We start from the raw sequence: 14,812 nt of genomic DNA, 5'->3' as shown, positions 1-14,812 counted from the left end.
GGTGCCCGTCTCTCCACACCCTCGCCAGCATCTACAGTCTCTTGATTTGTTCATTTTAGCCACTCTGACTGGCGTGAGGTGGTATCTCAGTGTGGTTTTGATTTGTGTTTCCCTGATGATGAGTGATGTTGAGCATTGTTTCATGTGCCTGTAGGCCATCTGGATGTCCTCTTAACAATAACTTTAAATACAACCATCAAAAACCAACTATTTGCCAATTGGAAATTCAAAACAATACTCTTCATGACTATAGGGTTTTAAATAAAATAAAAACTTATAAACCGTTGAGAAATTATTGAAAATGCATGTCACCAGTACTTAATAAATCATGATATAGAAAGATTGTACTGAAATGATTAAGCACATTTATTTTTATTATTAAACAAGAAAAATATTAAAAAATAAGCTTTCAAATTAATAACTTAGAGAAGGTAAAAAAGCAACAGTAATTGAAGCAAAAATTTATTTCAAAAGGTACTTGACAATAAAATCCCAGAAGTGCATGAACTGGAAAACAATATAAGAAATAAATGTAAGAGTTGTTTAGAAGAGAAATAAATCAATCTAAAAATAGTAAATAAAACCAAGGAATGAGTTATAAGAGATGCAGAGAAATTTTTAAAAAAAAAGTTATATAGTTAAATAAATAAAGTTATATAGTTATATAAATGTTTCAAACCAAAGAAAATCTGGAAGATGAGGCGCCTGGGTGGCTCAGTGGGTTAAATGTCTGACTTCAGCTGAGGTCATGATCTCACAGTTCGTGAGTTTGAGCCCTGAGTTAGGCTCTATGTGGACAAGCTCAGAGCCTGGAGCCTGCCTCAGATTCTGTGTCTCCCTCTCTTTCTGCCCCTCTCTACTCATGCTCTTATATCTGTCTCTCTCAAAAATAAAATAAAACATTAAAATTAAATTAAATTAAATTAAAGTTGAATTAGATAGTACATTAAAAGAGGGACCCACCACAATTAAGTAGGTTTTCTCCCAAAGATGTAAGGCTCATTTACTGTAAGTCTATTATTTCTAGTACATTAACCACCAGTTTATAGGAGAAATTTTAATTGATCATTTTAAGAAATGCTATACAAATATATGATTAAAATTAAGTACACATTTGAAAGGGGCACTTGTGGGCAAGAACACTGGGTGTTATATGGAAACCAACTTGGTAATAAACTATTTAAAAAAAATAAAACATAGCTTTGGTAAATTAGGTATGTAAATATGTTTTCATGACAATCCTATTTTACATTTGGACCCTAATAGTTTTTCCATCAAAATCAAGAACAAGATTGCAGCTGCCATGTCTTCTTTAATATTATTATAGAAGTTCTTGCCAATATTACAAGAAACAAAAGTAAAAGAGTCTTTATAAAGGAGACAAAATTATCATAATTTGCAAGTTAAAATTGAGGAAGATATAATAAAGAGTACTTTATTCAATAGAAGCATTAATATAAGATACAAACTAAATATACCAATAATAGCTTTTCTAGGTACTAGCAATGATAGGTTACAAACATTACAGGAAAAGAAGCACTCAGAATAGTAACAGACAGTAATTTTAAAAATTTATTTATTTAAATTCAAGTTAGTTAACATACAGTGTAGTACTGATTTCAGGAGTAGAACCCAGTGATACATCACTTACATATGACACCCAGTGCTCATCCTCCTTAATGCCCATCATCCATTTAGTCCATCCACACACCGACCTCCCCTCCAGCAACCCTCAGTTTGTCCTCTGTATTTAAGAATCTCTTATGGTTTGCCTCCATCTCTGCTTTTATCTTGTTTTTCCTTCCCTTCTCCTATGTTCATCTGTTGTTTCTTAAATTCCACATATGAGTAAAATCATACATTTGTCTTTCTCTGACTGATTTCACTTAGCATAATCCACTCTAGTTCTATCCATGTTACAACAGACAGTATTAAATGCCTACAGACTCCCAGGGCCCCCCAGGTGGCTTAGTCAGTAGAGCATCCAATGATTGCTTTTGGCTCAGGTTATGATCTTATGCTCCATGGAATCCAGCCCCATGTTGGGCTTTGTACAGAGGAGCCTACTTGAGATTCTCTCTCCCTCTCTTTCTGCCCCTTCCCTGCCCACACATGTGCACATATAAACTCTCTCAAAATAAATACACTTTTAAAAATAGTAAATAAATATATACCAACAGACCAAAAACATGTGTCTTTTAGGAAGACAACTAAATAATTTTACTGAGAAGAAAAAGTATTGAATAGACATTTTTAAGTTCAGACATGGGAAAGGATACAGTGACCTTTATAAAGAATGAATTCTCATGGGTGATGGGCATTGAGGAGGGCACTTGTTGGGATGAGCACTGGGTGTTGTATGCAAGCAATAAACCACAGGAATCTACCCTGAAACCCAAGAGCACACTTTATACACTGTATGCTAGCCAATTTGACAATCAATTATATTTTTAAAAATTAAAAAGGAAAGAATGAATGAATTCTCTCTAAAATCATCTGTATTCTTAAGGTGACTGTAAACAAAATCCTAATAGAACTATTTTAGAACTTAATAAAATTAATATCAGTTGATCTGGAAAAATAAGCAGGCATGAATACTTAAGAAAATCATGGAAAAGATAAATAATAAGAGGAAACATGTCCTACAGACATTAATAATTGGCCACTGAAAATCACGCAGACCATTGGAATAGATAAAATATCCCTGAAACAGACAGTGGTATTTATGAGTTCTATGTAATAAAATGATAGGGAATGATTTAGAAGAATAGACTCTTGGAGAAAAAAATTAGATTACAGCTTCACATTTATGCCAAAACAAGTTTCAGGAAAAAAACTCACCAAAAAATAAAGCTAGAAAACTATAATTAAGCATTGAACTGACCTCTAGATAGAAATATATATATATATATATATATATATATATATACATATATATAATTTAGAAATGCAAACAAAAATCAAAAGTACTTTGAAGACACATGAGTAACTAAGCACATTTAGGGGTGCCTAGATGGCTCAGTCTGTTAAGCATCAGATTCTTGGTTTCTGCTCAGGTCATGATCTCATAGTTTGTGAGTTCAAGCCCCACATCAGGGTCTGCACTGATTGTGTGGAGCCTTCTTGGGTTTCTCTCTCTCTCTCTCTCTCTCTCTCTCTGCCTCTCTGCCCCTCCCCCCAATTGCATTCTCCCTCTCAAAATAAATAAACTTTAAGCACATTTAGAAATAAATAAGAAAACCTTAACATCCCAACAATAGCAACACAAAAGGGAATAAAGTCACCAGTACTCCAATGAAGAAATTGACCAATAAACCTGAGAAAATGTTTGGTTTTCCCTGTAGATGATGACTCAGCATTATTTACTATTCAACCTTTCTAAGAAATCTTTCAAATACTCAACGTTTGTGAAATCCATGAAAAGTGTTCATGGATTTAGGGTAAGAGAATAAATATGTGCAACACTCATGAAGGTAATTTGTTAATATGGATCAATAAACCAAAATTTTTCTAACTTTTAACTCAGCTTTTAGGAATTTTACCAAAAAATTGCCACATATGCACAAATATAAAAACCCATTTAACTTTAATATGTAAATGTGGAGGCATATAGTTGGATAATAAAAAGTCACCTTGAAATAGTGAATTTAGCTTGTACTAAATGTGTGTGTTTAAAATCTCATTATGTAAACATGTTGATAGATTTTTTTTCTCCACTCACATTTTTTTTCTTCTTCAGATTCTTTACTTTTCTTTTTGATATCACTGGTGTCGCTTTTGAGCCACCTAACCCAGTTTTTCAAGATATGTCTTCTTCAGTCTCATCCAACTTACTGGACATGCAGCCCTTTTGCAATCTGTGTGGGACGCCGTCCTGGGAATTTTACTGCAAGCCCCAGATACTGTAACATACTATTAGGGGACTTAATCTCCTATGTCCTGTGACATCTTTTGGTCTCCATAATGAAATCACTTCCATCTTATGGAGCTCTTTAACAAAAGAAGCTTGTTTACAATGACATCTAGTACTTGAAATTGTAAGCTCATACTTCCTCAAAATAATTTTTAAATCTATAAAATTTCTTTGACTACTTCTATCAGGCAACATCTGAACATGTCTAAAACAAGCATTGATTGAGGTCTTTAAGAGCAAGTCACCTTTATCAAACATTAATTTTGTTCAAAAGACAGTATTTGAAAGATTGTTTAGTAGTACAAAAGAGGGTTTTTTAAGAAAGTATTAATTTTCTCTTTTATGTGAAGTGATTTTAGATTTAAATAATAACTTTTGTCATATATTAGAACATGTAATCAAACATGCTGCAAAGATTTATGAATAATGTTTATTGAAGCATTTTTTTCAAACAGTAAAAAAGTAAAATGTCCAATGACAGAAGGTACTGAAATTATTTTGCATCCACCAGTCAAGCTGAATACCATATACTTAATAAAATTCTGTGTTAAAAGAATGTCTAATAACAGGGAAATGCTCATAAAATAATAGGTGAAAAAATCTTCCAACAAAATCATAAGTGCTGATGTGGAGAAGAGATATAGATATTTGTACATTTGCATAGGAAAAGAAAAAATAGGAAAAAAACCTCATCAAAATATTTTGGTGATTACCCTTAGATTGTGACATTTAGGATGACTTTGGTTTTCTTCTTACTTTTTTATCCCTTTAAAGTTTCTTCTCAGTAAGACTGTGCTAATTCTTTAACCAAAAAAAGAGCATCTATTTAAAAATAAATAGAATGCTTCACAAATTATTAATTACTAGTTATTTTACTGTATCAAAGGTTCCATTTCTCCTCTTTTCCATCGTAAATAAAATGTTGTGATCATGACTCTGTAGCTCTGTGCTGTAAAGTGTTTATCAATGACTGGTATTGTTTCCTTCAACTACTGAGCAAACAGATGCACAGTGTCCCAGTCTTCAGTCAAGTTTTGAGCAGATAAAAAGGATGGACAGAAATAAATATGAAGACTGAGCCTTGTCTCATTCCCTTATGTTTTGGCTCATTCTCACGCAGTGTTCTTTTCTATTGGTCTGTCTGCAGTCTTTTTTCGTGGACCACAACAGTCGAGCCACCACTTTCATTGACCCCCGAATCCCTCTTCAGAACGGTCGTCTTCCCAATCACCTGACACATCGACAGCACCTCCAGAGGCTCCGGAGTTACAGCGCTGGAGAGGTAACACCCCCAGGCCCCCCGCCACCTTCACAGTTCATCAGGCTCCTCCGCTAGTGGGGCCAGCACTGTTTGAGTGGCTGGGATCTAGCATTGCCTGCTCCTCAAGGGGCTCTGCCATATCCACACTGCTCTGTAGAAGAATGATAAGTCAAGGACACCCATCTTCAGATCGCCTTCCTTCTGCCTTCCCTTTTGTCGTAACAATCGTCACCATGAAAAATCTGTCTAGCTTAAAGGAAACTGAAAACGCAGTGTCAGGAGATCCCTACATTATGGCTGGAGCTGTGCTTCCGTAGGCCTTCCAGTCACATGTGAGTTCTTAATAGATCATACAGTGTATGACATTAAACTTATGGCTTTTCATAGATCCTGGAGAAGACCAATACTATGTATATGGACTATAGATTGGGGGAAATCAACAAAGTACCTGGATACTCTGTTCTCATCAATACTATATATATGAACTAAAGATTAGGGAAAATCAACTGGGCACAGGAACAGTCTGTTCCCATCCTACCATGTGCTCTTTCTTGGTTTCTATTTGTTGCCCCTGCCAGTGGTTATCTTCCATTGAATAATGAAAAGCTGCCACCCTTCTTAAAATATCATATGCTTTGCCTTCCTGACTTAATATCTCTGTATCCCATACCCTTTCCTGGCCTCCTTGCTCAAGCCAAAACTCAAAACATAGTTCTTTTCTACTTCTAGTCAGTTCCTGGCAATAATATGAGCAAATCCTTTCTTATGTCTTGACTGACATTTCCCAAGTATTGGAACCATGTTTTAAAAGAAACCACCAGGATCTCAGGAGATGTGGGTGCTAAGAACCATTTCTCTTAAAACAGCTTGTAGAGTTGGATTACAATGAAGTAAAAAATGAAAAAATAGTGTAGGAAACAAAGATGTAGATATATGTGTGTGCGTGCACATGCACACGTGTGTGTGTGTGTGTGTGTGTGTGTGTGTGTGTGTGTCCCACCCCCACCCCCAAGAGTCATTCCTAGGAGAACTAGAGCGAACATATCAGGAGAAATGGGGAAAATAACAATCTACCCGGCAGACTCCAGATAGCAAACCTAAGTCTCAGGGGAAGGTGTATTGGCACCACTTTACTACTTTTTAAGGAAATCATCTGAATACCCTGACAGGCATAACTGTTTCCAATCAAGGGCATTCATGGTTTAAGATCAGTGTGATAAAATGAATTTTTCTTTCATGACTCATCTTAAGTATTGTTTTAGGAAACTGCTGAAAACATGTTAATTCTTTCTTTCTGCATATATGTAACATGTGTATGAGCCTATGCAGTGAAGTCATATTATGCATCCCCAAGGGTTATGTGGGTGTCAGGATGCTCAGGTAGCAGATACTTAGCAGCAGGCACATTCACAGACTACAGAAAGCAGTGCCCCAACTTCCCAGCTCAACAGGCATTGTATCCTTCTCTGGCGGCACTTTCACAATACTTCAGAAAGTACAAGCGTTATCAGATAAGAGTGGACGGATACAAAACTCTGCATCAATTTGAAATATGCTGTTTATTTAAAATATCCAGGCTCTTTAATTTTATTAAGGCAGTTTCAGTGTTAATATAGAGTAACCACATTTGATAAAAGAAGCTGAGTACTACAGATTCAATGTCAATAAAACAAAAATGTAGATTACTCAATGTAAGATGAACCCTCTAAAGATACAGATCTCTCACATTTATAAGAAACTAACCTGAAAATGCAAGTATTAAAACATTTGTGTCATAACAAAATTAAGATCATGAGTACCACTTGCATTACCAGTTCTAAACCACTTATTTAATACAATTGAATAGCCTAAGCCCGGTTACATTAAATACGAACATTAATGGCAAATGACCTGCATCAGTCAATAAAGACTGTAACACATAACAATGAAAGGGCATCAATGTGCACCAGCCATCTGTATTCTTCCTAATTCATTCACTCGCAAACTGATTCAGTTCATCAGGTTTTCAAACCCCTCCCATCCCTCTGCGCATCCTCTCTGTTGGTAGCTTTGCACTGACACAGGGAGAAACCAAGAAAAGCAACAGAGAGAAAAGCTGGGAGGCAGAGAATATCTGATCTAGAGGCAGCATACCAGAGAAAACAAAGACCCAGCCTCTGTGAAAACAAATATCTGATTCCTCCTGCTGTGAGAGCCCACAGCCTGGGATTGAGAAGATGGGAGGATCTGGATATAAAAACAGAAGGAGTAGGTAGTGAGAAAGGCTTATTGTGTTTGCCGTGATGTGATTTTGCTCAACAAACATTGATTAAGTTCATGGCCTGCTCTGAGCTCTACGGAATGAGAAATGATCCCTGCCCAGGAGAATTTTATATTCCATGTTTGAAGCCAGGCCAAAAAACCACACAGAATTAAGTAACAAGAACAATTAGAATATGATTGAGTGCCAAGAGAGATGTTAGGACAAGTGGGATAGGAGTTCAAAAGAGGCCAAGGAAAGGCTTTAAAATAGGGTACCTGACCTAACCCTAGAAAATTGGCAGAATCTAGCAAGGAACCAAAGAAGAGGAAGGGCAACCCCTCAGAGATACAGCATAAGCAGAGATGCAGCGGTAGGACTGAGAAGGGTCAGTAGAGAGACAACGAATATGACCAGAATACCATTTCCACTTGGTTTTTGTCTTGCTTTTTGTTAACCTTTGAATGCCATGTGGTTGGCACTTTCTTAAAAGCCCATTGAATGAATTTGAGAGGAATAACATGATGGTTTTTGTATAAAAATGGGCTTTAGAGATCAAGTCACCCATTGCCTTTCAAGAGAAGGTTATTGGCAGTTTAAAGACAATTTTATGAAGTGTAGAATTGTCCTATATCATTGCTGGACCTTTTTTCCTAGTCACATCCATTAAATGTAAGGAGTGCCCTCACCTCACCAGTCACTATGACAACCAAAACAAAACAAAACAAAAAAACAAAATACCCTATGCATTTCCAAATACTCCTAGGTGGCAATGCCGCATCAGTGAGGAATTGTATTTTAAAGTCAGGTAAACTTAAATATCAAAAACTCAGGCAACACAGGGAGTCAAGACCACAGCTCAGATCTCCTAACTCCCAGTCCAGTGTAAACTAGTATTCTAGACAAGAGATGGCCAAGAGTAGGAAGGCTTGTGGTAAAGAGTGATCTGTGCGAGAAAGGCCCTTCAGGGGCCTCTGCCACAGACTAGGTATAAGGTGGGGAGGCACTGGAAGCAGCAAAGTGACAGAACACAAAGGATCCCTTGTGGGAAGAAGCCTCAGGAGGTCAAGAGGTACAGAGGAAGGGGTACCTGGGACTTCAGTTAGTAGACAGTCTCAGCTCTGGCTTCTCCACAGAGGAGCTGTGTATCATTGCTCCTTCCTTTCCTTTCTGGGGCCTCAGTTTCCTCATCTGCAAGTGGAGACAAGGGAACTGGATGGCCAGCTAGCTCTGTGATTCTCAGAGTCTGTGAGGCTTGAGTCACATTAACAAGACATTGGTAAGATGGGCAGGAAAGCCAACTGGGGACAATGGTAGGTTTGCTGTTAGATAAGTTGATAATGAATATGAAAACATCAGGACATCCAATTTGAAATGACAGCTAAGCAGACAGAAATATGGAATAAGCAGATGGACTCAGGAATAATCAATGAATTATTTCTATAATCCATGGTTTTTCTGTGTCACATCGCAGGGGAATTCGAGGATTTGCTATAGATGTTTCTTATACTGCAACCTTAGGAATCAGTTATTTTTTGTTCACCTTCATGAGCCATACTCTTGAGTGTTGCTCAGCAGTTGATATTTTTATCAGTCGCATTTAAGAACAGAATTGAAATCAGTTTCTATATTCAGAATCCTAATTGGTAAAAATTTTCCTCAAAACCTCTAAGATAGGTTATTAATAGCAATACTGTTAAATGTCTTTTATTGGCCTTCAAGTGAAAATTTTTCAGGCAGTTTGCTGAAAGCAGTTATCAGGAATATAGTACTTTATGCATAAAAAGATCATTATTTGACACTTTAGCCTGCATTTTAATGTAGTGTCATGCCTGTCTGCAATATACAAAAAATAAAATAAAATAAATAAAGGACTAACAAAACAAGCCTATCTCTTCCCATAATGTCCCAAAGGAAATGGACACAGATAAATGGAAAGAGCATATAGGGCTATAAATATTGGTTCCCATCTCTCTATCAGTAAGGAAATCACTGGAGGCCACATATGTCTTATTCATATTGCAATTTGCAATATAAATTAACACTAATGAGAAAGGATAACATAGCACATAAGTTTTGTTTCTTTTACCACCTTACCCTAGTCAGGTTCGAAAATCATTACCCATAGGAAAGTTCTGGAAGGGTAGACACAAAAAAGCTTAACAGTTATTGCCTCTTTAAAGAACAAGAATCTGGCAGAGAAGAAACTGACTTTTCACTTTAAAAGCAGAAGTCACTCTTGGTCGTTCTTTGCAGTGAGATTTTTTTAAAAAACAAAAGTTAATTCACTGGTACTGATGACACAATGAAGTGTGGGAAGGTAACTTCTGCACTGCTTCTAAATTTTGGGAATTTTTTCTCTTGATTCCCTACAACCAATACTTGATTACAGTTTGGTTGGAAGTTTATAAAATTCAGGCACCTATGAAAATAAGCTTTTGAATTATCAACAGGAAGTAATGAGTGTAGAAAACACAGACACAGGTGGGAAAGAAGTTAAAAGGAGAGATAATCCCCCATCTGGAGACACTTCCTGTTGTGCATAGAAATGAAAATTTGATCATGTTGTCTATGGTTCTGTATCCTATTTTACCAAAACAGTGCCTTGTAGCCTGTACCCATGCCATTAAAATTCTTCTATATTTTATCTTATGGATCTACCATAATTTAAATCAAGTCTTTTTTGTACATTATGTTTATTGCCCACTTTTTGCTATTATAAATATGTTGAATAGCTTAAGCATAGATCTTTCTCTCTTTTGTTTCCTTAAGATAATTTTGAAAACTTTGTTAATGATCTATTTTTAGAACACAAAAAGGATCTAGAGATGAATGCAAATTCATGAGTTAGGCCTTTCCTCTGAGCTCGCTAATTTTTTTATCATCAGGTCTCCTCCTGTGTTTTTAAAGAGAGTATTCACTGATTATTAAACCCAAATTCAGTCTAAAACCTGCAATTTTGAATCGCATCTTTAAAAAGCCATCTGTTTACATTTCTAAATTGCAACGCAGAAGAGAAATTTGTTTACCAGTCACTGAAAACTATTTTCTGAGCATATCTACTTATTTATCTGGGGAGCTAAATGTTTGAAGTTTTCACATTTGCAATTATGATTAAAGCTATTTCAACATCAAAAGAAAAGAAGTCTTAAAAGTAGTGGAAACTGGGTTTTAGCCAGTCATAAAATAGTCATAGAATGTCTGGGGAGAGGCAGGCCACTGGCAGAGTCCCTTCTTTGTCTCTCACGTACATCCTGAGAAACTCAGTAACACAGAAGGTGTCAAATGCCAGAGAATTCAGTGAGTTGTATAATTTTGATTTTAAATGAAAAATCCAAACTTCTGGTCATTTTCAGTAGTTAGGAAAGTAAATATTAGCATCACGTTTAGAGTGAGACCCAAATCAGTTACCCAGTCGATACTTAACATTCCTCAGGATGGACCATTTAGTACTACTTTAGGACTACAAGGATCCTAGCACTTCTAAATGCTCTCCCAATCTTAGAATCTGCTTGAGCCCTGCCTGAAACTGCACCACCCTTGTACCTTCCTGGCTCCTAGTTGGAGAAAGCTGTTTCTGTTTTTCCCTCCCATCCTCCAACTCATCTGTAGGCTTCCAATACTACTTTGCAATCACCTCCTTTGCCCTTGGCAGATGTTTCTATGGTTCAGGTCCCTCACATGCCTTACCTTCCCCCTGTGTTGTTTCCTCCACTCGTCGTTGGCCTGAAGCATATTCATCAGTCAGTTGTCTACTTTTGGGGTAGCTGCCCTTCATCTGGTTTCTGAAGTTTTGCAGTCTAGCTTAGTTTTCTCAGTGAGCAGGTGACCTCAGAAGAAGGCACCATTTTTCCCTAAAACGTATCTATAATACATGAATTCCCTCTGGCAGCTAGGAAGAGAAGTAAGTTTCTTCCTGTTTCAAAGCCTTATTTATTTCAGGGCAGCCCACCAACAATGAGACACTTTAGCTCATGGTGTGACAGCAGGCATCATTTGAGTTCTGTATTACAGCCATGCCTTCCTGAAGTCTGCTATTGGATCTGCTTCCTCAATTTCTCTCTGTAATACATCATTTAGATAATCTTCAACTGAGTGGTTTTTGAGATCCTGTCTTCACAGCATCGAAAATATTTCAAACACACACTAAAAGCAGACTGACATAATTCCCTCCAAGGAAAAGAAACCTAACATTGCAGTGCCAGAAAGGCTTTACATATTTTTGTTATGTTTTTTATTTTTGAGAGACAGGGAGAGACAATGCAAGCAGGAGAGGGTCAGAGAAAGGGGGAGATACAGAATCTGAAGCAGGCCCCAGGCTCTGAGCTACCTTTCAGCACAGACCCCGACACAGCGCTCGAACCCACGAACCGTGAGATCATGACCTGAGCCAAAGTCAGACACTTAACCAACTGAGCCACCCAGGCGCCCTAAGGCTTTATGTATTTATTAATTCATGGAGAAAGAAATGTGGAGACTCAGTGTTGCATGTTTGAGTAGTCCACAAACCTTTCCTTTACCAGTTTGCATTGTAACCATTTAATTGGGACTGGAAAGTGTTGTTGCCCAAGTACCAACTTCTAAATCTTGGAGGCTGGCTACACTAGCTGTACAGAGCTGAGGGATAATGACACCAAAGTGAGAAGCCTACCACAAGGGCACAGAATCTATTTCCTTGTCCCTCAACTAAGCAGTGAGCAAAGAGAAGCACCAGGAGAGAAAAGGGATGCATCTGTGTCTCTTCTACTTCCAGAAGAGCAGTTCAAAGACTGCCATGTATAGACAGTGAACTCATAGCATATCTCTGCAGAGGAAGGATGTTAATCCTGTCTGTGTGAAGTATGGAAGTAGGACCTGAGGGAAAACCAGCAATTACTATGGTTTTTATGTCTTTAATTAATAAGCCCTAGGTAAGCTGTCCTGTTTGTCATCTGCAATATGACACATGGCCTAGTCTTAAATGACCTCATTGAGTTTGACTTGACCTTTCTGGACTTTGTAGCATAGGACCTTAGTACCTTTCCTGAATTCTGTGGGAGTGAATTGTATACTGGTCTCAGAGGGAGAATTTTCTGTCCTTTTTTGTCTGGATGTTTGAGCTCTTTATAAGTATGTTACAAAGCAATCTGTGGAATTCTTAAATGTTTTTAAAGCCTATTTTGGCCTACTTTACCAAATATCATAGAATGAGTCATATAGCAAACCCATATACTTGGTGAATGTACTCCAGTGTTGAAAATCTATACAGCCTCTGTTTAAATAGCTTACCCTGCAAGGGTCCTTTAAGAAACATAATGTACATAGAATCATGGTAGAAAGTTCATCATCCTTTAAAGACTTAAGGGATTTCCAAAATTTATATTGAGCTAGATTAGCCATCATGAATATCAGTTTTAAACTACATGAGTTCTGTATTTCATGAAGTTTTATCAAAATGTTCTTCCAAACTGAGGTACTGGATGCAGACTAGCAGCATGAGAGGAGCCAACAAATCCTTTGCAATCAAACCAACCCTGGTTCTGCCTCTTAGAGTTGAAAAAAATTTTTTAACTTAATTTTATCCAATCCTCAGATTTCCTGATTATAATATGTGATTAATAATGCTTATCTTCCAGAATTTTGAGAAAGGCAAAAGATACTATGTTCAGAAAGAGTAGCCAGCACAGTGAATGGAATAATAGCCAAGTAGCAAGGAACAGCCATCTGAGGGTGATACATGCTGTTAAAAAGAGCAAGTCCATTCCACATTCAGTTCTGAAGTTCAGTGCTAAGTCAGGGAAATTAAGGTCATAAACCTATCTTTACTGAGAGTATTCGTATGGAATTTATTTATGTCTCTTGAACATATTTATGAAAAGAAATGTTCCTTAGGCTAGTCAGTATACTAATACTAGTTAAGGATATTTGGCATAACCACTTTCTTAAAAGCCTTACTACCTAGTCTTTTTTTTTTTTTAACTTGCTTATTTCCTCTCATTCTGAAGATTATAACTTCATTGCTTTTTTAACTTAGGTGCTATATGGGTCTTTCCCCCTTCATATTGGAAAGTTAGTATCAAAAGACCATCTGAAATTGATAAGATTTCCAGTGCTAACAATTTTATTTTGAAATTAGGCTTCAGAAGTCTCTAGAAACAGAGGAGCCTCTTTACTGGCCAGGCCAGGACACAGCCTGGTAGCTGCTATTCGAAGCCAACATCAGCATGAGTCATTGCCACTAGGTATGTATCATGCTTTTTGGATCCTGGATACCTAATCCTTAGCCTTGTTGTTCTTATCACAAGTCCTTTAATATTCAAGATTCTGTATTTTCTTTCTCCTTTCCTGTGGTAAAATCTATCCTCTACCCTTTGCTTCCATCCCTCCTTTGCGCTTTTTCCCTTTCCCTCCCCTCCTCGATTTGTTCTTCTCTCTTCCCTGGCTCTGCTCTCTTCCAGACTCTCATCCCCTTCTTAATTCCATTCAGTGATTTGTTAGCTGAGTTCAGGGGGACATAGTTTAAATGAGGTGATGGATTCTGTTGCTATTGGATGCAGTTTTTAATTTAGCCCTCTTTTCCCATGTGTGTATGAGGACGAGTCAGCATAGTTTTTGGTCCTAACCTCAGCCACCTCCTTCTAAAACACGTGCCACTTGTGTCAAGGCAAATGAGGTAAGAAAGCCCTAATGGATTTGGATATTTCTCATTATTACTACTGGGAAATCAACCATGGCCACAGGTTGTAAGTGTCAAGTGCTCAGAAATGGATTTCTTTGAACATATAAAGAATCTTTTGCCGTAATAACTATGGCAAAATGACCAAGAGAAGTCAGAAGGAAGAGAGTAAGTAAAATAGCTCATGGAAGAATGATTTTTTTTCTCCTTCACCTGTTCACACAGAGATGAGTTAACACCCTGTTAAGTTCTTGGAATATTAAGGATAATTAACTTAGATCTAGTTCACTTTTGGTTTGATCTTTTAGAAATGACAATGCTATTATGTCACAGACAAAGAGACCTCAAGAGCTTACATTTTTCTGATGAGTATGCTACCTGCCCTTCAAGCTCCTGCATTAATCCTGGTATCAAGCAGCTATTTTCCAACCTTTAGAGAAATCATCTCTGGGCTGAAAACTCAACCACAACTTGCACTTTTGTCTGTTTCAGCATATAATGACAAGATTGTGGCATTTCTCCGCCAGCCAAACATTTTTGAAATGCTGCAAGAGCGTCAGCCAAGCCTGGCGAGAAACCACACACTCAGGTAAGGGCTTGTGCTTCACCCCGGAGCTCCAGCTGGTCGTCCAGGTGGGACCACACGTCTGTGGAGAGAGCGTAGTAGCTTATGCTGCGTTTTGTTCATACATTTAATTATGTCTTGAATACTCCACATGGGAGATCCAGGGATTCTAATGTTCT

The 14,812-nt window shown here is 37.4% G+C and overlaps 1 protein-coding gene across 4 annotated transcripts in view; it reads left to right on the top strand.

The window, feature by feature from the left end:
* HECW1 (HECT, C2 and WW domain containing E3 ubiquitin protein ligase 1) overlaps nucleotides 1-14,812 on the top strand; it is a 432,582-nt gene that overhangs the window by 353,644 nt on the left and 64,126 nt on the right. For all 4 annotated transcript variants that reach the window (XM_029926571.1, XM_029926585.1, XM_029926561.1 and 1 more), the window contains 3 exons: nucleotides 5,061-5,195; nucleotides 13,529-13,634; nucleotides 14,561-14,657. In XM_029926571.1, the coding sequence (XP_029782431.1) occupies nucleotides 5,061-5,195; nucleotides 13,529-13,634; nucleotides 14,561-14,657 (338 nt within the window). The remainder of the gene's footprint in view (nucleotides 1-5,060; nucleotides 5,196-13,528; nucleotides 13,635-14,560; nucleotides 14,658-14,812) is intronic.

Source organism: Suricata suricatta, chromosome 2, assembly GCF_006229205.1.
Source record: "Suricata suricatta isolate VVHF042 chromosome 2, meerkat_22Aug2017_6uvM2_HiC, whole genome shotgun sequence".
In the NCBI taxonomy this organism is placed as follows: Eukaryota; Metazoa; Chordata; class Mammalia; order Carnivora; family Herpestidae; genus Suricata; species Suricata suricatta.
This window is presented reverse-complemented; position numbering and strand designations above follow the sequence as displayed.